At 39.8% G+C, this 22,228-nt stretch overlaps 1 protein-coding gene across 6 annotated transcripts in view; it reads left to right on the top strand.

Moving 5' to 3' along the window:
* Positions 1-22,228, top strand: part of dst (dystonin) — a 273,589-nt gene that overhangs the window by 174,834 nt on the left and 76,527 nt on the right. For 5 of the 6 annotated variants that reach the window (XM_037538377.1, XM_037538379.1, XM_017694130.1 and 2 more), the window contains 19 exons: positions 415-561; positions 715-930; positions 1,050-1,199; positions 3,121-3,354; positions 3,878-4,030; positions 4,661-4,894; positions 5,632-5,916; positions 6,837-7,385; positions 8,321-8,497; positions 10,306-10,429; positions 10,630-10,838; positions 12,662-12,979; positions 13,102-13,268; positions 14,500-14,656; positions 16,394-16,520; positions 16,652-16,699; positions 18,076-18,311; positions 19,642-19,771; positions 19,999-20,198. In XM_037538377.1, coding sequence (XP_037394274.1) covers positions 415-561; positions 715-930; positions 1,050-1,199; positions 3,121-3,354; positions 3,878-4,030; positions 4,661-4,894; positions 5,632-5,916; positions 6,837-7,385; positions 8,321-8,497; positions 10,306-10,429; positions 10,630-10,838; positions 12,662-12,979; positions 13,102-13,268; positions 14,500-14,656; positions 16,394-16,520; positions 16,652-16,699; positions 18,076-18,311; positions 19,642-19,771; positions 19,999-20,198 — 3,861 coding nt within the window. The remainder of the gene's footprint in view (positions 1-414; positions 562-714; positions 931-1,049; positions 1,200-3,120; positions 3,355-3,877; positions 4,031-4,660; positions 4,895-5,631; positions 5,917-6,836; positions 7,386-8,320; positions 8,498-10,305; positions 10,430-10,629; positions 10,839-12,661; positions 12,980-13,101; positions 13,269-14,499; positions 14,657-16,393; positions 16,521-16,651; positions 16,700-18,075; positions 18,312-19,641; positions 19,772-19,998; positions 20,199-22,228) is intronic. The other variant, XM_037538378.1, reaches the window with a different exon arrangement.

Below are 22,228 nucleotides of genomic sequence, written 5' to 3'. Positions count from 1 at the left end.
ATACCAATCTTCATTTTTCTCGCTGTTTATGATAAAACACCTTTAAAGATAGCATCTTGTTGTAACATTATTATTAGATTATTTAACTTGCTTCTAAATGATCTCTCTTTGCTGATAAATAGTATATTAAAATGAGCACATTATCTGTCAATATAGTGAAATAATTCCAAACAAGTAAAAACAATCAAACAAGTAAAAAAAATCTAGAATTAATTAAAATAATCTTATAATAAGCTTACAAAAATGAGATATATTAGATATAGATATTAGATATAGCAATGCCATTGATGGTGATAGGATACCATTTTTTGCTGTGTTATATTGCAGAAAGTAAGAAAGGGTGTTTTAACAATTTGGTTTTAGTACATATGAGAACCAACAGAATAAATGTGTCTTCATTTCTGTATTTTACAGAGATATTCCACTCAGAATTATTTGGAGTGCATTGGAAAACTCCAGGACCACCATGATGCTCTTGAGGATATTAGAAATGATTTGTTGACCCAGAGCCCTTTGACTACTGACCTTGAGGGTTTACACGGTCAGCTACAAGAAGCTCAGGTTTGTCCTTTAGCAAATGCTTAAATGCCTTTTTTGCGTACTTTCTTGAGACTTTCTCTGTCTGCTTAGGTGCTTGGGCATGTTTTCATCTCTCTCCGTTCTATTTCTCTTTCCTTTTTCTGCTTTGTCTAATCCCACACATTTTCTTTCTAGTCTTTGGAGACACAGCTTGCTGCTTTTCCAGGCATTTTAACCCCAGATATGGGGATAGCTGAACTGCTTCTAAATTCTGCTGATGAGCTCACCCCCACGCAGATCCACCAGGATTTGGCTGCAGTCTTTGTAGATTTGCAAAATACTTTCTCAGATGTTTGCCAGTTATCAGCTGAGAGAAGTAATGCAATTCTTCAGGCCATTGATGCAGCAAAGGTCAGTGTCCGAAAAAGTGGACAGGATTAGAAGATATAGCCACAGTGGTGACAAAACTCAGGGATTTGGCTTTGATTGAAAGGTCATAAATTCACTGTCCTTGCTTGAATGTGTTTCAGACGAAGTTGGAGTCCACATATCAGGATTTTCTCAGCCGCCTTGATAAACTGTCAGCTTGTATTGAAGATAATTATGAGATGGTATGTAAGCTTGACATCATGAACACTGATGACCTGGAGACAGTTAAATACAGGATTCAGCAAAATAAGGTAACTTTTTAAATCCTTCAGATTTATTAGTCAAAGGCAAACTAGCTCATGTTGTTCTGTGGTTCACAGCTATCTGTAAAGTTAATTTAAATTATTGTAAAATTAAGTTACAAATGGAGTTAATCTTAAGATAAAATCTTAAGACTTTTATTAGAAAAGAGTATAATGTTAGATTTTTAACCATGGGTCACTGACAAATATTTGAAACAATAAATGAAAACTATCTTATTAAAAATGCACTTGCTGAAACATTTTGTTTTAGTAAGAATCTACTAACTATAGTGATTTTTTTTAGATTTTACAATAGTACAGAGTGAGTTTTTTATTTTATTTTATTTTCATTTGGTTTTTACCGCCCACACATATGGTGTAACCTAAGAACTCACTGTCAGGTGGCACAACCACATTACTGAAACTACTACACACTACTGAAAACATGTATAAACTAGCCTTTGTACTTGGACCCTAAATAAACCTTTGTCCTTGAGCTTAAGTTTATACATACAGTCATCTGCAAAAGTTTGGATACCCAAGTCAAGTTACATGTTTTGTTGATTTTCTAGCCTAAATGTGAAATAGCCTTTGAACAGGACAAATTCTGTATTTTACTTTTTTCACCAATATGCTAAATTCAGCAATAAACATCAGCTGTGCATTAAAGTGTGCAGTGTGTTTTCTGTGGAGGATGTATTTACTTCTTGTCACTTAAGCACAAACACAATAAAACACAATAAAAGCATGTACTTTGATCAGGGCTGTTTCAAATTTTGCATAGGACTGTAAATTTGTCCAATAAATAGAAAAAATATAATAGCAAAAGTTTGTGGTCTTCCTGGGGTGACATTACGTAAATTAATAAACTCATCCAGCCAATCCATGACTCAAAAATATCAGAGCTAAAGTCCTGTGTTGTAGGTTGGGCCATGTGATTTTAAAGGATGTATGAAATATAAAGACTTTCCAAACGTATTTTATTTATGACCAGTCAACACCTTACTTAATGTGCATCTGTAGACGTACAGTCCTACTACCTTACATTGGGGAAGCATTAACACGTATTATACAACAGTTAGTTCCAGCCACGCAAGCTGATTGGTTGAGAAGCGTTCTAACTGTGCTGTAATTTACCATAACAGCATAATTTTTTCAAAAAACACTCACTTTGCTGAGATGCCGTTTCTAAGCAACGATTTTGACAGCTGTAGGAGACACTGAAGCCATTTTAACGTTTTTACTTCTTACTTTGCTGCAAACAAAAAACTGACACTTTTAAGATCACATTTGACCGACAGCCGATTTGGTCAGACTCTGAAGATGAGACGACACTAAATTCCCAAACTGTCATCACCACTGAGCAGCTTTTCAGTCGGCAGCTGTGACAGAAGAACAGCTAAACAACCTGGAATCAGCCAGAAATGAACCCGAGACCATTCGCCAAACAAATAGGCTGTAAGATGCTTTACAGACTGACTGGAGCAAAACAACATTAATACTGATCTGGAAAAACTGACAAAACTGAGCTGAACTTGATATTGTGGTAGTTTTATGGCTCAGTTTAGTTTGTTACTCTGACGTAGCCACAAGGTGCGTGTTATGGAACTGTAATTTGGAGGAAGGAGCTGTGAAAATTAAAACATATTAAACGCTGCGTTCACAGCCCAGTTTATTAATTTCTTACTTTTTATTTACTTTTAACTTACTATTTATTTAACTGTTGTATAAAAGCAATAGAACACTTGAGATTGTGTGATATTGTGGATAACACACTCCCTCTCATGATATATTGCTTAAACATACGTTTTATGTTTATGCATGTATTTACTAAATTATTTGGCAGGAAATGAACTTGGAGACTGAAAATGCACATTATGTCACTGACCATATACACATCTAAACCCTATTTGTTCCTCCTCTCATTCAGGACCTGGAAAAAAACCTATCTGGAACTCGACAGCATTTGGAGGACACAGCTTTTGACGTCCAGTACTTTATCTCTGAGCATGCTCAGTTCCTGAGTCCGGCTCAGAACAGACAGCTACTGAAATCTCTGAGTGCCACACAGAGGGCCTTTAAAGAGCTGATGGACCGAGTGTTCACTCAGAGACACACACTGGACCTCCACTTGGAGATCCGCGAAGATGAGAGTCTGCAGCAGGTCTCTGCATCCTGCTGGGGTTTATTGAGAATGAATTAATTGATTTTGAAAATGCATTTGATGTATTAAGCCTCTAATATTCTGATATTTATTTACAGATTTAATTAATATTTTTGTGATGTATTGTAAACTGACATTGACCGAATGTCTAGATGTCATCTGTCTGTCTTTGCATGAGTTCTTTAACAGCACAAAAAGGCCAATGCTTGATCACAGCCACATCTTACTGTTTTCTGATGGCGTTCACCTTTTCCTAGGCTTGAAGGAATCAGCTCTTACTCCCAAGGACCAAATTTGACACTGTGGAATGCTTTCCAACACGTCAGCACTAACACAGCCAAGAGAACTTCTACCTGTGTGCTTTTGTCTTTGTCATTTTGGCCCAATAACTGAACCGTTTGGATGGCTAGCATGTTTACAGCATACTCAGATGTGTTGTCATTGTGTAATCATAACTGTTCACGTGAAATAATGTTTTTTTAAAGAATCTTCTTTTTTTAAAACTTGCTCTTTGTGCTGCTAGACTGCAGGGGAAAAGCAGAAGGAGTTTGTAGCCAAGCTTCAGGAGATGTGTGATGACCTAACACAGACTGAGAATCGCCTCATTGGCCACCAGCAACAAGCTGTACTTGCAAAGAGTGTGGGAGACCTCCAGCAGTACCAACAGGAGCACCAGGTCTGTACACTGATCTGTTTTACTGTGAAAAACAATCAGTGTGTCTCAATTCAGAGGCTGCACCCTTTGAAGGCTGTGTAAACCCGCGAAGGCTGAACCGAAAAAAAAAGCCTGTCTGCTCTACAGCGGATTTACTGTTTGCGTCACAATATCGTTGTTCCAGCCCTTAGCGTTGCATCATGAAACGGGGCTCCTGTCAAGTTCTTTTTAAGTTCTTTAAAGGTGGAAGTAGAAACTTTGATGTTTAGCATTTTTTAATTGGTTGAATTTAAGTGTCTCCTCAGCCGCCGTTCGCTCCTCTGCTGACACAGCCGTGTTTTTGAATTCTCGGCGGCATGTGCTAAATCTCGGGATATGTTGGCTGGTGAAGGATCCACCCGTTGGATCCATCATTGCCATGGAAAAGGACACATTTCTGGGCCGCATATGAAGCAGCCTTCGAAATGGGACCGCCCAGTCACACTGCTGTAATGCAGTTGGCCTTCAAATGCAGCCTCCGAAGAATGCAGCCCCTGAATTGGGACACAACTATTGTGTACCCATGTTCAACTTTTCTGTTGAATATCCGTAATTTTATTGGTAGTAAATCACAGACTGTTATAAAACACAGTGTTTCCTTTGGCTGATCAGGCTTTGCAGAAAGACATCCAGGCTAATGCAAGTGCCTTGAATGAAGTCATCAGCAGCACTAAGAAGTTCCTGGAGGAGAATCGGAGCAAACTCACACCAGAGCAGATCACCGCTATTGAGGTCCAGTTGGAAGAGGCTAAGAGCAAAGCCAATATGCTTAACCAGAGAGCAGAGGAGTCCAGGAAAGATCTGGAGAAAGTTATGACTACGGCTATCAAACAGGAGACAGAGAAGGTTTAAATGCATTCATTAGTGTTTTAGTACTTTACATATTATATTATATATTATAGTCAGAAGTCATGATTAAAGTTTGTGTTTACATTTGGGATGCACAAATATACGAAAAATATCAGTTTTGGCAATGCCTAAAAGTCAATTATCTGCATTTGCCAAATGCTTAGGCATGATGGTAACACTTTATGTGAAAGCTGTGTACTTAGAGAGTTCATAACACATGACACACAACACAGCAATCATCAACAAATCAACAAAAACAAACACATAAACACATCACTTTAAGGCCCTTTAGGCTAGTACAAGGTCATTAACACATATAGAACAGATCAAATAATTTAGGTCCTCTTTCCAATAACAGCATAAGCTGTTTCTAAATGTTCAAGCACTGTTTTATAAATATTATCTAGTGTTCATACATGTCTATCTCTACATAGGTAGCCTTCAAATAAAGTATTACTTATTATTTTTATTTTAAATTGGTATTTGTTTATGTATTTGTTGTACTTTGGAAAAGCCAAATCATTAGACTGGGATACTACTCTAACATATCACTATTTTATGTATTTGCAGACTGCATTTGAATGTGTACGAATGTAAATGCAGCCTCTTTCTATATTTAAATTATTTGTGTGTCAGCATCAGCTCTTAATTTCTATATTGGTGCATCCCTCGACTAGATAACGTAGTACTGAGGTCAGTTTTGCCCCGAAAATCATCATCGTTTTTGTGTTTAGGTTGCAGCCGTGGAGCAGCTTGAAGAGAGCAAAAACAAGATTGAGGGTCTTTTAGACTGGATATCCAACATTGGGAAAGAGAAAGAGATGGAAGGAATGCAAAAGGACCAAGTGTCCAAACAGAATGGAAACATGGCAGTAGACACCCAAGGAAAAAGGCTGATTGGACACAACGATGATCCTAACGGAAATGAACTGGACAGTACAGATAATAGCCCAGAGTGGTCAGGGGAAAGTGAAGACAGCAGAGAGTTGGATCTAAACCAGCAGTATGAGAAGGTTAAGGTAAGCCGACAATGCCCATTTGGACAGAAACCGAGTTTACATTATATAAGAAAGAACTGCTTTCTTCTTATTAATATTTCTTGTTAAAATAAAATGTGTAGTGCTGCATGTTCTTCAGTGGTCAGGACCCCCATGGACCCTCACAGAGCAGGTACTATTTGGATGGTGGATCATTCTCAGCACTGCAGTAACACTGACGTGATGGTGGTGTGTTAGTGTGTGTTGTGCTGGTCTGAGTCGATCAGACACAGCAGTGCTGCTGGAGTTTTTAAACACCTCAGTGTCACTGCTGGACTGAGAGTAGTCCACCAGCCAAAAATATCCAACCAACAGCATCCTGTGACCACTGATGAAGGACTAGAGGATGCCCAACACAAACTATTCTGACATACATGAGCTGCTGTCTACATCTACAAGGTGGACCAACAAGGTAGAGGTGTCTAAAAAAGTGGACAGTGAGTGGACACAGTGCTTAAAAACTCACCAGCACTGCTGTTTCTGATCCACCAGCACAACACACACTAACACACCACAATGACGTCAGTGTCACTGCAGTGCTGCGAATGATCCACCACCCAAATAGTACCTGCTCTGTGAGGGTCCATGGGGGTCCTGACCACTGAAGAACAGGGTAAAAGGGGGCTAACATAGTATGAGAGAAACAGATGGACTACAGTCTGTAACTGTAGAACTACAAAGTGCAGCTATAGAGTAAGTGGAGCTGAAAAAATGGACAATGAGTGTAGAAACAAGGAGGTGGTCGTGATGTTATCTGATCGGGGTGTGTGTGTGTGTGTGTGTGTCTGTGTGTGTGTGTGTGTGTGTGTGTGTATATATATATATATATATATATATATATATATATATATATATATACACACATGCATGTGCGTATGTCATATCCTGTTCTCACTTTACAGTCTCACCACCAGGAGATCCTTTCCCAGCAGCAGGACTTGATTATTGCCACCCAGTCAGCACAGGCTCTGCTGGACAAGCAGGCAGGAGTTCTGTCTCCTGCTGAGAAAGAGAAGCTCCAGAGGGACATCCAGGAGCTTAGAAGCCGCTACGAGGCCTCACTGACCCGGGCTGAGCAGCAGATAAAGCAGTTGCAGAGCATACAGGAGGAGCTGCGGAAGTTCCAGGGTGACAGTGCAGAGTTTGAGAGCTGGCTGCAGCATGCTCAGGAGCAGGTGGAGGAGCTGGGAGCTCCTGCTGGCCAGTTGGAGGTTCTGCAAGAGAAACTTCAAAAGCAAAAGAGCTTCTATGAGGACGTGATCTCCCACAAGGGAGACCTGCGTTTTATTACCATCTCAGGCCAGAAGGTGCTAGATGTGGCCAAGACCTGCAGCCAGGGTGAGTCTGGAGATAAAGAGGCATTGCCGGAGGTGGACACCTCAGGAACGTGTGCTACAGTGAAGGAGAAGCTGGACTCTGCTACTGCTCGCTACAAAGCCCTGCACACCCAGGTATGTGTGGAACTACCACTAACTCTGCAATGCTCTTCATTCCCCAATTATAGCCAACCAGCCAAGAAATGTTTGGTGGTGTACTTTACATTTACCAGGCTGATGTAGCCAATAAGTAATTGAAGCTTATAGTCCACCAGATAGCATTCAGCATAATAGCACCCCATAAGCCATGGCTCACTTGCCTCAAACTGTGTGGAGCTGCAAGGTAAACTCTTACAGACTTGCTTATATGGTTTTTGACACTGTATGACTTACTGTCATCCGTATTTGGACAGTGGTTGCAAAAATGCTTAATATGTATAAACTTAGCTTACATCTGAAATTGATCACCTTGATTTCTGTAGACTGTAAGTGCTGTGAGCACTAAACAACCATTTAGAGCCAATCACAACACATGTGGTAATCATTGGGGTCCAAGCACTGTGAGCCCTATTGTGCCAGTAGAACTCAAATGACAGGCAGAGTTTTTAAAATTACCCCTGTCAAATGTAGATGTTTGCCAAATTGTTAAGCAACAGATTTTTAACAAATAAATCAAAATACTTTGCAAACAATACAATATTTAAGCATCAGCTATAATTGTGTAGCTGTTTAACTAGATAGTTCTATCACAGTTGCCATTATATTTTGGTCTCAGAGTGCACTATTTATGTTAAAAAATTAAAATTGTTGCAATATACCCAACTTAGTTCATTAAGCACTTTATTATAAGTACAGGATTTACTGCACATGATGGTATGATATAGGACAGCACTTCATAGTCTTAACCAATAGATGGCGACATTTCTATACCAATAAATAAAAAGGACTTTTGTTTTTCTGCATGACCAGAAGTTCCAGACTGTTAGTAAATTAATTTGTTAGTTACAGATTATGATTTGAAAAGTATTCATTTAAAATGTGTACTTGAACAAACTGTACTTTTGTTTCAGTGCAACCAGCTTGGAACCAACCTCAAAGACGTGGTTGACAAGTACAAGAAGTATGAAGATGCTACTGGTGGTCTGTTGACGTGGCTGAATAATTCAGAGGAGGAGGCGAGAAGACAGCTGTCTGAACCTATTGCTGCAGATCCACAGACACTACAGAGACAGCTGGAAGATACCAAGGCATGAGACACGCTCATGCACACTCCCCTCGGCATTCACAGCTACATCACCTCAGTCAAAATATTTCCATCTAACTCAGACAACAGCGAGTGGAAAAGCTGTTCTCACAACTGTCTGTTCAGAATTTGCTCACGTTGTTAAGTCTCGGAAGGGCTGAGAGGTCATTACTCTGCAGTCCAGCTTCTCCATATACAGTGTTTCCACTCTCTTTAAAAACAACAGAGCTTTTTATAGGCCTCTCAAAACACACGGCGGCATGAAAGGCACAAATAGCTGAGCACAGAGTTGGAGGCACTGGCTGCTGGCATGCGATTTCTAGTGTGAGATCTCATCAGAGCCCTGATTATCTCTAAATCAATTATTTCCTTCTGTCAGTCAGCAGGCCTGCAGCTCATTTCAGTATATGTGGAGCAGCAATAAGCCAGACTGATGATACTATAGTAGATATATCTACTGTTATAATGATAACATTATTATTTTCATTGACAGTGATATTTTTGGAATGCATTGTCTTAAACAGATCAGGTATCAGCCGGTCACGATCCACTTATGATACTGTTTCTAGGATAAAGTCCTCTAATAGAAGAGAGTCTCTCCAAAACACCCTCAGATTCTCACTTTGTGTTATTATTAATGGAATTCAATTCTAACTTGTTTGTATGAGGCAATAAAACCAGAGAATTTCTTCAGGATTCTTGTCTTCAGGGTTTGTCTGATGCTAGAGGGTGCTCTCAACCAAGGATAAATGGGTTTCTATGTAGCGTTTGTGCCAAATTGCAGTTTTTATTTGTATTTTATTATTAAACGTATTTATTTTAGCACTACTGTTATGTAATGCCAACCAAGCAGCGCTCAGTAGCATTAATGCTAACCAATCACCACTGAGTAGCAGTACTGGCAACCAATCAGTGCTCAGTAGCAGTATTGGCAACTAATCAGTACTCAGTAGCAGTAATGCCACCCAATCAGTACTCAGTGGCAGTAATGGCAACCAATCATCACTCAGTAGCAGTAATGCCAACAAATCAGTACTCATTAACAGTAATGCCAACCAATCATCACTCAGTAAAAGTACTGCCAACCAATCAGCACTCAGTAGCAGTAATGCCAACCAATCAGTGCTCAGTAGCAGTAATGCCAGCCAATCAGCACTCAGTAGCAGTAATGCTAACCAGTCAGCTCTCAGTAGCAGTAATGGCAAACAATCAGCACTCAGTAGCAGTAAATTAAAGGATGTTAAATGTTCCTGTTTTTAGCCATTCAGCCGCATTCACTCACATCTTTTTGTGATTTGCTCGTGGACGCCCTCTCGTGTTTTGCTGTTATGTTACTGATGTAAAATAAAAAATATTAGCCCCTCATAACAAATTGTGATAAAATAAAAGCCCTGTGCAGTTCCCATGCTGTTTTTCACATCAGCTTCAAATAATTATTTCAGACATTTAGATTTATATCGATTTTAAAAATCCTGAATTGCCAAAGTTTTTAAAATAGGTATGTTATGTTTCAGAATGAACTCTTCAGTAGTAACAGCACATTATATGAGGTATACAGATTTAAATTAAAGAAAGAAAAAGTATTGCACTTGGTATCGGAAGAGAAATTCAGAACGGTGCATCCTTACAGTTTAAATAATATGCTTTTTTTGTATTGTTTTTCTCTTTTAATGTATTTGTTTAATACATATATCCCATTACAAATCTAAGTTAATTCCATTTTTGATGATTATACTGCATTATACAGGTAAAAATTAGTGATTTAAATTGAAACTCTTAACAGTCTCACTAATAGACAGTTGTCCACTTCAGGCTCTTCAAGGGCAAACCACTGGCCACCAGACTGCAGTGGAGATGCTTCGCAAAATAGCAGATGCTCTCATTGCTGTGGAGGGAGACCTACTGACCAATCAGGATGAGATTCAGGAAGCAGTGGGTGAGTCATCCTCACTTTGACCTTTATAAAATTTCTATTTAAAGTTCCTTTCAAGCGGCATGGACACATGTCACTGAATAGTATGTGATCTTACCGTGTCCATAGTGAAAATACATTAACAATATACTGCTGGAGCACTTTTTCACATGGCATTATGTTGGTATCCACATTTAACTTGCCTGCACACTGTCTGTTTCCAGATGACATTGTGGAAAGGTATGATAACTTGTCCAAATCAGTGAGTGACCGTAACGAGAAGCTGCAGGTGACGCTGACGCGCTCGCTGAGCGTGCAGGATGGGCTGGATGAGATGATGAACTGGATGGAGAAGGTGGAGGAGAGCCTTGAGAAGGAAGCACACGTGCCCCTGGACTCAGACACCATCGCAGATGCACTCAGCAAGGAGGCGGTATGTAACGTCTTCCCACCAAGAGCAGCCGATTTTGCTTTCGAATACCCCACCTGTTATCAAATCATGTTTGTCACATCACATTTACACAGGTGTGAAGGTAAGAGAAAATCCTAGACACATAGCCCCCTTTAGTATTTAAATATACAGAAAATATACACAAAAAAAATGTGAACGATTCTGAATTGATTCATAAATGTCAATAATTGTTTTTCTAAATACTTAATTTATGTCATAATGTTGACGGAATGCAAAAGGCAGAACTTGGAAGTGCGGAAGTGTAGACAGTCTGTGGCGGCACATAACAAAAACACAACTGGCAGCCTCTGCATTAAAGCCAGGTTAGGTCAAGAGTCAACAACCCAAATGTTAAGAGCCATTTTGTCCTTTCAACAAAAATCAAACCACCTTGGGAGCCACAACATTTAAAGCTCAGTATGTCTCAGTATGTGATAATATATTACTATAGGCTACAAAATATAAACAAAAAAACACACTTACTTTGCTCTGCTTTAAGCTTTAGCTCAGCTATGACTGCTTTTCTCCCATCTCCGCCAGAAAAATTTTCCTCAAAAGTTGAATAGTTTCTTGTAAAATGTCTCCGAACATTCGACTGTTTTACGAGGCTGAAGTAGCTTCTTAAATTCGGACTAAGGCGGTGAATGTAAACTTGGCACCATTTAGGGTGGAAGGGGAAAACTCGATAGAGAAGCGACTTCATCTTCACAGCTTTTTAGTGTTTGACAGTCTCTCATTGCAGGTTTAACCAGCTAGGCAACCAAATGCGATTAAGTGCTTTCGTCTCCAGATATTCATCTTAAATCTCTCTCTTTGCCTTTTTGTTCACTACTAGTTCGGTGAGACTGCGTTGCTATGGCAACCTACAGTCTGCATGCCAGTTGTCAGTCTTTGAGAGCCAGGGCTTTTGCTCTATGTTGCACATGTCCCGTCTCGAAGATATTTCACTGACACAGTGCCCCCCAACTCTGTACAACGAGACCTAAAACAAAGTTATAAAATCACTGAATTAAATGGGTAGGACAGCTGTAACGTTCTGCGTGGACATCCACTGCCACTAGATCCTATGTCACCATAACAACACATTTTATCGCAGATCAGTGGCAGCTGGTGTCTTGTGCTCCAAACAAACGAATGAGAGCCTTCCAGTTCACTTGCTAAACCACTTTCATTTGTTTTATTATAAGATATTGGAAGTAAATTCATTATGGATCATCACAAATACTTTGTGTTAAAATTACAAAGTCCTCATATCAATATTTGTTTTGTAATTGCATCACGGCCTCTGAATCACAATTGAATCTAATTGTGAGGTGCCTGGAAATTCCCACCCCGTTGGAGTCTGTCTGAGGTGTGGATGTGGTGTGGATTGTCTCTGATCATAATGATGATTTTATTTTTTGTTATTTTCTGGTCAGAGTTTTTAATCTGTGACCAATATGCAATATCACTGTGGGTGTCCACGCTTTTGCATCCAATTATATTAGTTGATACTGTTTTTTATGACTATTTAGAAACAAATCTGTACCTTTAAATCTGTATCAGTATCAGCCATAAAATGTTAGTATCGTTTTGGTCATAGTGCAAATCAGGTGAAAATTTCTTCTTTTTTTTCTGCCAGTCATGCTTATTTACTCTTTCCCTTCAGAAACCAAACATGTAATCTCTGATTGTATTTTTATTTATTTATTTATTTATTTTATTCAAACTTTGTTCCTTGAAGGATCCCAGTTTATAGGAACTGTACAATTAAAGTTGAAGCTAAATGTGACTTAGAATGTTTGTCCTTGTATATTCATGATCAGGCGCTGGAGCAGGACATCTCCAGCAGGCAGAGCAGCATCTCCACCATGAAGGCAAAGGTGAAGAAGTTTGCAGAGACGGCAGAGCCAGCGGCAGCCGCTCTGCTCCAGACCAAGATGGAGGGCCTCTCTCAGCGCTTTACGGACGCCTGCGAGAAGCACAAGAAGAAGGTGTCGCAGATGGAGGAGCTGAAGGAGAAGGTGGAGCAGTTTGAGAAGACGTCCGAGAAGGTGCAGCAGTTTGTGTTGAAACGCTCACAGGCTCTCTGCGAGACGGATGGACCTGGAAAGAACGTAAACGAGCTCTCTCAGCTGGTGCAGGTATTTCTCAAGATATTCACTGAAAAAAACATTCTTTCCCAAAGTGCTATTTTTCACCACACAAGACAGTTTATGTAGCCATGAGTTTGATTTATGCTAAAACATTCCGTTTCTGCATTTAGGACACAAATGAAGAGTTGGCTGAACATGTAAAGGACATGGAGACCCTGCAGATGCTGTCTAAAGAGCTCTCCAGCTCAGGCCTGGAAGGAAGTAAAGCTCTGATTCAGGGTAAAATGGCAAACCTGTCGAACACGTTCAACGCCTTCAGAGACACCATTAAAGAGAAGTAAGTGTTCTTCAAGTGTCCTTCAGGCCAAGACCGTATTAGAGTAGATAACCTAAATCCCAAGCCATGCTTTAATCACTTTGTTTGAAATGGCCCATACTGTCAAATGCAAAGCAGTTGATGGATGCAAAAGTTTTGGCATCCCTGGTTAAACCATGTGTTGTTGATTTTCTACAGAGACATATTCTATATTTTATGTTTGATTTTTCCAGTAATAATAATAAATCATTGCTGTCGGAACTAAATATTTTATCTCTATTTTTGACCTTTTTTAGTTTTCAACATAATTTGAAAAGGCTTATAGCCTTTTACATTGTGTGTGAATTTCATGAAGAATGGACTAAAAGAATGTCTCAAAATGTCTTGGAAAGATGTCTAGTTCCGATGACTTACATTAAAAGTAAAGTAGTTTTTTTACTTCTCCTGTAAAGTTACCATTTTGGAGGTTTTTTTGGAGAAAAAATGATTTTACCATTTTTTCCGATAACAGCGAAAAATTAGTGGACTAAAATTTGCATTTATTTTGAAGTTGTTCACTGTAGAGGATGTATTGACTCATTTTCACATACAAAATCAACAAAACTTGCATATGACTGTATCCTACAATTTTCTTATATGTTTTCCCTTTTATGTAGGTTTTGATTTAGTCTTGATTTATTTTTACGTGATAATTTGCATGATAACTTATCATTTGAACAGGCTGTTTAGACATGTCAGATATATGTGACTGGGGGCTGAACTGCTGTAGAGTAAGTGAAGCTGATAAAATGGACAATGAGCATAGAAACAAGGAGGTGGTCAGAAAGTTATGTCTGATCAGTTTTTATAAATGTAATGTTTGCTTGGCCTCACAAAAAGTGGTGACTTCAAGACAAGTTGTTTTTGTAGCATACTTTCCATATATGGTGTGCATGGACGGAGAGCTGCACGGCTAATTTTGAAACATACGAATACTTTTTTGAAGAAGAAGAAGAAAACAAATAAGTGAAGAAAATAAGGACAGTTTTCATTATATGGCCCCTTTAATTCCTCCTATTTTTGCACAGGAATACTGTTTCCTTCCTTTTTTGTTAAAATTTAGTCAGGTACAGTTGTCTTAGGGTTGTATATCAGAGTATCTTCAAAAATAATATGACAAACAGGCCACCTGCATGTTTAGCCTCATCAGTGGAGGTACTGCTGAGTCATGAACAATCTAACAATATGTGTTTCCTGACACTGTGCATTTCAGAGAGGAGGAGGTTTTGTCTTGCCAGGACCAGCTGGGTGACTTCAAAGCAGCTGCAGGGGTGCTAATGAAGTGGCTGGAGGAGACAAAGGAGCAAGTGCCTGCGGTTCAGCCCAACTGCAGTGAGCAGAGCCTGGGAAAGGACCTGCACAAAGTCAACGTGAGTGAGCGCTTGCACTGTCTGAACATTCTTTTTCAACCAGGCCTTAATATCAGACAACTACACATCAGGTCCTAATATCTGACAACTACACATCAGGTCCTAATATCTGACAACTACACATCAGGTCCTAATATCAGACAACTACACATCAGGCCCTAATATCAGACAACTACACATCAGGCCCTAATATCAGACAACCACACATCAGGCCCTAATATCAGACAACCACACATCAGGCCCTAATATCAGACAACTACACATCAGGCCCTAATATCAGACAACTACACATCAGGCCCTAATATCAGACAACCTCACATCAGGCCCTAATATCAGACAACTACACATCAGGCCCTAATATCAGACAACCACACATCAGGCCCTAATATCAGACAACCACACATCAGGCCCTAATATCAGACAACCACACATCAGGCCCTAATATCAGACAACCACACATCAGGCCTTAATATCAGACAACCTCACATCAGGCCCTAATATCAGACAACCACACATCAGGCCCTAATATCAGACAATCACACATCATGTCTTAATATCAGACATCTACACATCAGGCTGTAATATCAGACAACCTCACATCAGGCCCTAATATCAGACAACTACACATCAGGCCCTAATATCAGACAGCCACACATCAGGCCCTAATATCAGACAGCCACACATCAGGCCCTAATATCAGACAACTACACATCAGATGTGACATCCAAAATATATGGTTTCTTTGTCTTATAAGACCCTGCGTGTACCTCTCCACCATGAATGGAACAGATCAAAAACTTTCTCAGAATTAACATTAAACATTGTCTCAGGCAACAGGCAGTGTATCCATTACCATTTCATGTAATTACATTCTCTGAGGGAGCTTTTGGTGGTGGATGCCTGGTTCCTTTCACTACCACTATGAACAATTCCGACTTGGGAAGTTTCTCTATAACTGATGTCTGTATACATATTTACTGTTAAATTATGCAGAAAGTTATTAAAAGTTGGTGGAATTGCCCTTTTTTCTGTAACACATCTTTGTTTGTAACTTGAAATATTTCTAATGTTAAATGAAGTTTAAACAAACTGTTAAAACTGTTGATGAAACACAAAATAGGCTCAATATAAAAGAAAAGGATTCCCAGAATAAACAGACACATTTACATGGACAGAATCTAGAGGTGGTGATATGATAAAAATAGAACATCATGATTCACTAAGTGTCATGATTATTTTTCTTGACATCCTTTAAGTGGGAACAGAAAAAGCCTTATTAGAAAAAATTCAATAAATATAAATACAGTGATTTTATGTTGATGACATTTAACATTTCACATACTGCACTGCAGTCAGTCCAGTTAAACAGGCCTTTATGCTTACTTTTTAATCAAATATGCAGTTGTGAAGTATTGAGCACTGACATTATACAGTATATGTGCTCAGAACAGACGATTTGTGATGTAATTTATCACGACAACAATAAATATTGTCATATTGCCCAGCCCTTACAGAAACCAGAACTAGGCGAGCATCAAAGACTGTTTGGATGTCAGTTACATTTTGGATGAAAATGTTTTTTTGTCAGTTCTCAAAAATTCATTTGAATGCTCTCCTCTTTCTTGGTGCTGCTCAAGTATGTCGTTCTTCTAGCAGTGTTGGCAAAGACATTACAGGCACATATTTAGAATTTTTGGTGTGTTAGCTGCTTTACAAGCTGGATTTCTTTCCCTGCAGGGCTTGCTGGAAGAATGGACCGCTAAAGCTCCCGCTGTCCAGGATATAAATAGTAAAGGATCTGCACTGTGTAGCCTAATCAGTGTTTTGACATCCCCAGCCAAAGCCAAAATGCATCACAAATCAGGTATTGCTTAAGAATATTTTTGGGAGTTTATGCACACACTTACTGCATGACTCTGTCTGACATGATCACACAGTGCAGTTTATCGAGCATGATCTCAAACAGATGGAATATGCTCTCTTTTTCTGTCCCAGTGACTAATGGCTCGGGTCCAGGAGGCCACGCCTATCTGACTAGCAAAGGTAAAAGTTCACAAATTTCACTATATGTCCTACGGCATCTCTCCAGAGGGTTTAAACATCTGTAAATATAGCATAGTGGGTTACGTCACTGCTGTCCACATGGCAGGTTCAATTCCTGGCAAGGATGCTATATCATTAAGTGTAAAGGCTGCATGATATGGACATAAAATTTTATATTCATAGTGCGCAGAGGTCACCAACTTTCTGCAGAGTCAATCGCTACAGACCTCCAAACTTTTTGACCATCAGATTAGCTCAAAAACAGTATAGAGAGCTTCATGGAATGGGTTTCCATGGCCGAGCAGCTGCATCCAAGCCTTACATCACCAAGTACAATGCAAAGCATCGATTGTAGTGGTGTAAAGCGCCACCACTGGACTCTAGAGCAGTGGAGACGTGTTCTCTGGTGTGATGAATCACGCATCTCCATCTGGGTTTGGCGGTTGCCAGGAAAATGGTACTTGTCTGACTGCATTGTGCCAAATGTAAAGTTTGGTGGAGGGGGGATTATGGTATGGGGTTGTTTTTCAGGAGTTAAGCTCAGCCCCTTCCAGTTCCAGTGAAAGGAACTCTTAATGTTTCAGCACCAAGAGATTTTGGACAATTTCATGCTCGCAACTTTGTGGGAACTTCCTGTTCCAACATGACTGTGCATCAGTGCACAAAGCAAGGTCCATAAAGACATGGATGAGCAAGTTTGGTGTGGAAGAACTTGACTGACCTGCACAGAGTCCTGACGTCAACCTGACAGAACACCTTTAGGATGAATTAGAGCAGAGACTGTGAGCCAGGCCTTCTCAGTCAACATCAGTGTGTCTGACCTCACAAATGCACTTCTGGAAGAACGGTCAAAAATTCCCATAAACACACTCCTAACCCTTGTGCAAAGCCTTCCCAGAAGAGGTGAAGCTGTTATAGCTGCAAAGAGTGGGCCGGCATTGTGTGTGTGTGTGTGTGTGTATATATATATATATATATATATATATATATATATATATATATATACACACACACACTGTGCTATTTCTGCTGTGCGTATGACAATAAAACTCTTGAATCTCTTGAAAAGGCTTTGGGTAAGATTCTTAGCATTATATTACCCTGTGTCTGTAACATGATAAGTGTAAGTCCCTTTGAATAAGAACGTCTGCAAAGCACTATAAATATGAATACCATTCAGCAATACCATTCAGCATCTGGATATATATATATATATATGGTGGTTAGGAGATTTGTGTCTGCTCATTTCCTGAGACAGAAACCATGAGGGCATGTATATGTTTTGTTTGCCCTTCTTGGCACGGATGTTTACAGTGAGCTGTGGATTGTTGAGGTTAAGATGGTGACAGGACAGTCTGGTTTTTGGCTTCCCGCAGAGCTGATGCTGGTGCAGCAGAACATGTCATGCGTCAGCGAGGGTTACAGGAACCTTGGCGATCTGCTGAAGGGCCGGTCCTCAGAGTTAAACGCCCTACTGCAGAAGGTGCGAGGAGCCCATGATGAGGCTGAGTCCATGCTGCAGTGGCTGGAGGACATGAAGAAGACAGCAGCGTCCTGGAGCTCTGAGCCTACAGTGAAAGACTCAGTGAAAACACAAATGGAACAGCAGAAGGTAGACAAAGTGCTGTTCTGTAGATTGTGTTTTGTTATGATGGTGGGTGTAAACTTATATGCAACTTAAATGGAACTTAAGGTGGCACTAACACTCACTCTAACCCTAATGTTAAACTCCTAACCCTAAATATCAGATTAATATTGCCTTTATCAGAGATGTGTAAATGTATGCTCTTATATATAAGTTTACATTTTTTAATAACATATATCCAAAATTGTTACAAATGGACGTACAGCATTTTTGAATAGAATTCTGTATTTGAACAGTTCAGTCCAAGACATGATGTGTCTAATTTCATGAGATGTTCTTGAGTATTTCTTATTGAACCTCTAATTTATTTGAGGTCATTTTTGGTGATTTCACCAATCTAAGCTGGTAATGAACTGATTAGCTGAATCAGGTGTGCATGAGCAGAAAAATAACCAAAATGTTCAGAAATCGGGCCCTGCGGGATTCCTTTAACTGACAACTATACACATATTACACTAGATTACCCCAAATCATTATCATCTTTATTCTTTAGCCTGCTTTAAATTTATATAAAGTGATGTAAAAGTGTGAAGTAGTTATTTCCTGATGGAGTTGGGGTGAGGCACAACGGAGTTAGATACACTTTCCTACACAAGACTTTTATTTTGTCACACTTTGTCAAGAGGGCTTTTATTTTGACATGCTGCATCACTTTGTAGAGAAACACTTGGTGCATTTATTTCATATCAACATAAAGAAAAGTGATACATTTTTATGGAACAACTCTTGTTAACACTGTACTGTAGCGTGCTGGTCATAAGGCTACACAATGCCTACATAGGCTTGTAATGACAACTGACATAACTCACCATAAATGTTTATAAATGCTTATTCCAATGGCCATCAACTATCATAAAGGTGACTTAAAGGGAGCACATTTTGATCAAAATTGGCAAATGGCCTATTGGAAACATGTCAGTTTTCATCACAAGCTTATGTAGGTGTAATGTAGCCCGTTGAACAGCCTCGTATAGTAAATTGTTACCCAAGTACCCTTACGTGTTATAGCTACTGTGTCTATGAACCAGTGTCAGGTGCCAATAACAGTGAATCGGAACCATACAGAATCACCTCAGGTTTACCAGATTAGTTTTTTACAATTTGAGCCCTTGCAGACGAGCTGAACATGACTCTCTTTGATTAGATGTGACTGATCACGTATATTTTCACCCCCCATAATTTACTCTACCACACTATTTCATGCAACGCATAAATTCAGGTTCAAAGGGGAGAATAATTGAGCTGTGGTGGTTTATGTGGACAAAGGAATGCCTATTATTTGTCTCTTGTCATGCAGGCCTATGAGGAAAACATGAAACGAAAACAGCAGCAGTACCAGGAGCTGAGGGAGAAAGTGCTCCACCTGATAGAGGAAAACCCTGATTCACCTGAGGCAGCAAAGTGGAAGCACATGCTGGATCAGATAGGTATGCGTCTGTCATCTCCAAGAGCATTAATCTACAGTCATAAATTTATTTCAGTGCTCTGGTGTTGGCCAGGTGCAAATTTGCACACCAACTATTTTCTGCATCAGCTCTGCGCTCAAGTGAAATCATATGAAGGCTCATTTTTGTAGATGAGTAGCTCCTCCATGTAGTTTGACTCAGTATTCTCCTGAGGTGGAGCTGTGATTGAATGTGCGTGTGTGGACTAGATGCAGGGTGGAAAGAGGTTGTGGGCTCTGTGGAGAACAGGAAGCAGCACCTGGAGGAATCTTCGCGCGTGCTAGAGCTGTTCCAGACGACCCAGACGCAGCTCTCCCAGTGGTTGCAGGAGAAAGAGCTGATGATGAGTGTCCTGGGGCCCCTGTCTATGGACCCCAATATGCTCAACACTCAGAAACAGCAAGTGCAGGTAATGGGAACCACTGTGTGAATACAGAAATAAACCTCTCTTAATATGCTGCACCCTTAGCAGGGGACTCTTATGATAAAGGAGCAAAAAATCAGATTTACATAATTTTTCCCCTTAATAACCAAATAACACTCTACTCGCATAATTGGACAGAAGGACTGTAAGCAGTTGTAGCAACTAGGGATGGGCATTTCAGTCAATTTTAATATTCAGATTTATAAAGCACCATTCAAAAAATGTTGAAATAATCTTTAGACTATTGATCACTAATAGGCGGACTGCAGTCGGAGTCCAGACCCACGAGCTGTCCTACGTGGACCTGGACGTATAACCAGTAAACTATGGAGAGTTATTTAATTTCCACGGGGTGGTCCTATTTTAATTTGCGTAACTTTTCTAGCCTTTGGGGTAGCTTTAGTGGCCGGAGACTCACAGACCAATCACATGCGTTCTATATATCACACGTGACGCTACTCAGCCAATCACATCTGTGCATTACGATGAGCACTAAGACTCGAGTGAGTGACGCCACACAGGGGAGGGACGAGGCGAGAAACAGCAGTCAGAGAAGAAAGTGAGTCGGAGGGAAGTTTTTTCACATGGCGTGATCTAAAAAGAGAAAACTGACAAATATTATTGAAATATGGCTGAATTGTACTTTATTTGGTTTGACATTCAGTTGTCAACTGTGTAAGATGTTGATATCCCTATTAGACTACTTCAGTAAACAGTATAAGGCACTGAATCATAATGCAAGTCAGACATTGTGATGTTCTGGACCTTCGCTTGAGGAAAACTTTTTTAACTGGACCTTACTGAATTGTAATAAAAAACACAGCCTTATTCAGTTTACACTGGCTTCACTGTCTTGCACTGACTACAAGGTCTTGTTTATGATATTTATAGGCCGAGCATGTCTTACTGTTCTATTGAAGCATTATGGTCAGTGAAGATCACTTTGCTCAGCTGAGGCAGACTTAGGCCCAATCCCAAGCGGCATTGAGTTACAAGCGGCATTTGTTGAAATCTTTGCAGACAAAATGGGACCCACAAATAAAAAGAGCATTACTTCATTAGTACTACTAATGAAGTACTACTAGCACTGATCTGTAGGCGACCCTGCCAGTCTGCAGTGTCAGCAGAGGAGGGTAAAGTTCAGCTCCTCACTGCTGGGCTTTAGTTACATTTAGGGCATCATATACTTTCAAAGAGGGGGGGATGGGACACTTAGGTGTCATTTCCAACCCCTAATTATTCTGTGATATAAAGCTGAAGGCAGCTATTTGCCAGCTTCTCGCTTTAATTTTTCCATTCCACCTTAAATGGTGCAGCATTTTCATACATTCTACTAAATTACTTTATAAGACCTGCATAGGCCTTTAGCTTCATCCAGTATATCCAAACCTATAAGATCCCTTGGTTTGGTCTCATGTCAGAAACTAAGCAATGTGGGACTTGGGCAGGGCTTGTACTGAAAACTAACTGACATTAGATGTTACAACCAGCTCATGAACCTAAGCTTTACTTTGAAATAAACATAAACTGGAATTAAAATTAAGAACTTTTAAATTAGTCAGCCTCTATTAAGTCCTAATGGAGTGGTTGGATACTTTAAATGGCCATTACAGGAAGCCAGCCTCAACCTGTGGCTCTGTGGAGCTGGGAACCCTTGGGTAGAATGGTCTATGAAGCTAAGCAAGACTGGTCCAGATCAGTGACTGGATGGGAGGCCATGCAGCCTTGCCAATAGTTCAAAGCTTTTCAGCCATTTATTTTGAAACTAAACTATGGATACAGTGAAAAGACGTTCACACTGTGGGACTAAGCAGAAGGCCTAAGACAGCTAATAGGAAGTCTGCATGTATTTGATCATACGTTCTATCAAATTACTTTAAAAGACCTGTATAGGCCTCCAGCTTCAGCCAATGTATACAAATCTATGAGATTTACCCTTGGACTGATCTCATGTCAGAAACTAACCAATATAAGAAGTTGCAATCAGGTTTTGAACCCAACTATTTAAGATGGAA

This window comes from Pygocentrus nattereri, chromosome 5 (assembly GCF_015220715.1).
Source record: "Pygocentrus nattereri isolate fPygNat1 chromosome 5, fPygNat1.pri, whole genome shotgun sequence".
Lineage (NCBI taxonomy): Eukaryota > Metazoa > Chordata > Actinopteri > Characiformes > Serrasalmidae > Pygocentrus > Pygocentrus nattereri.
This window is presented reverse-complemented; position numbering and strand designations above follow the sequence as displayed.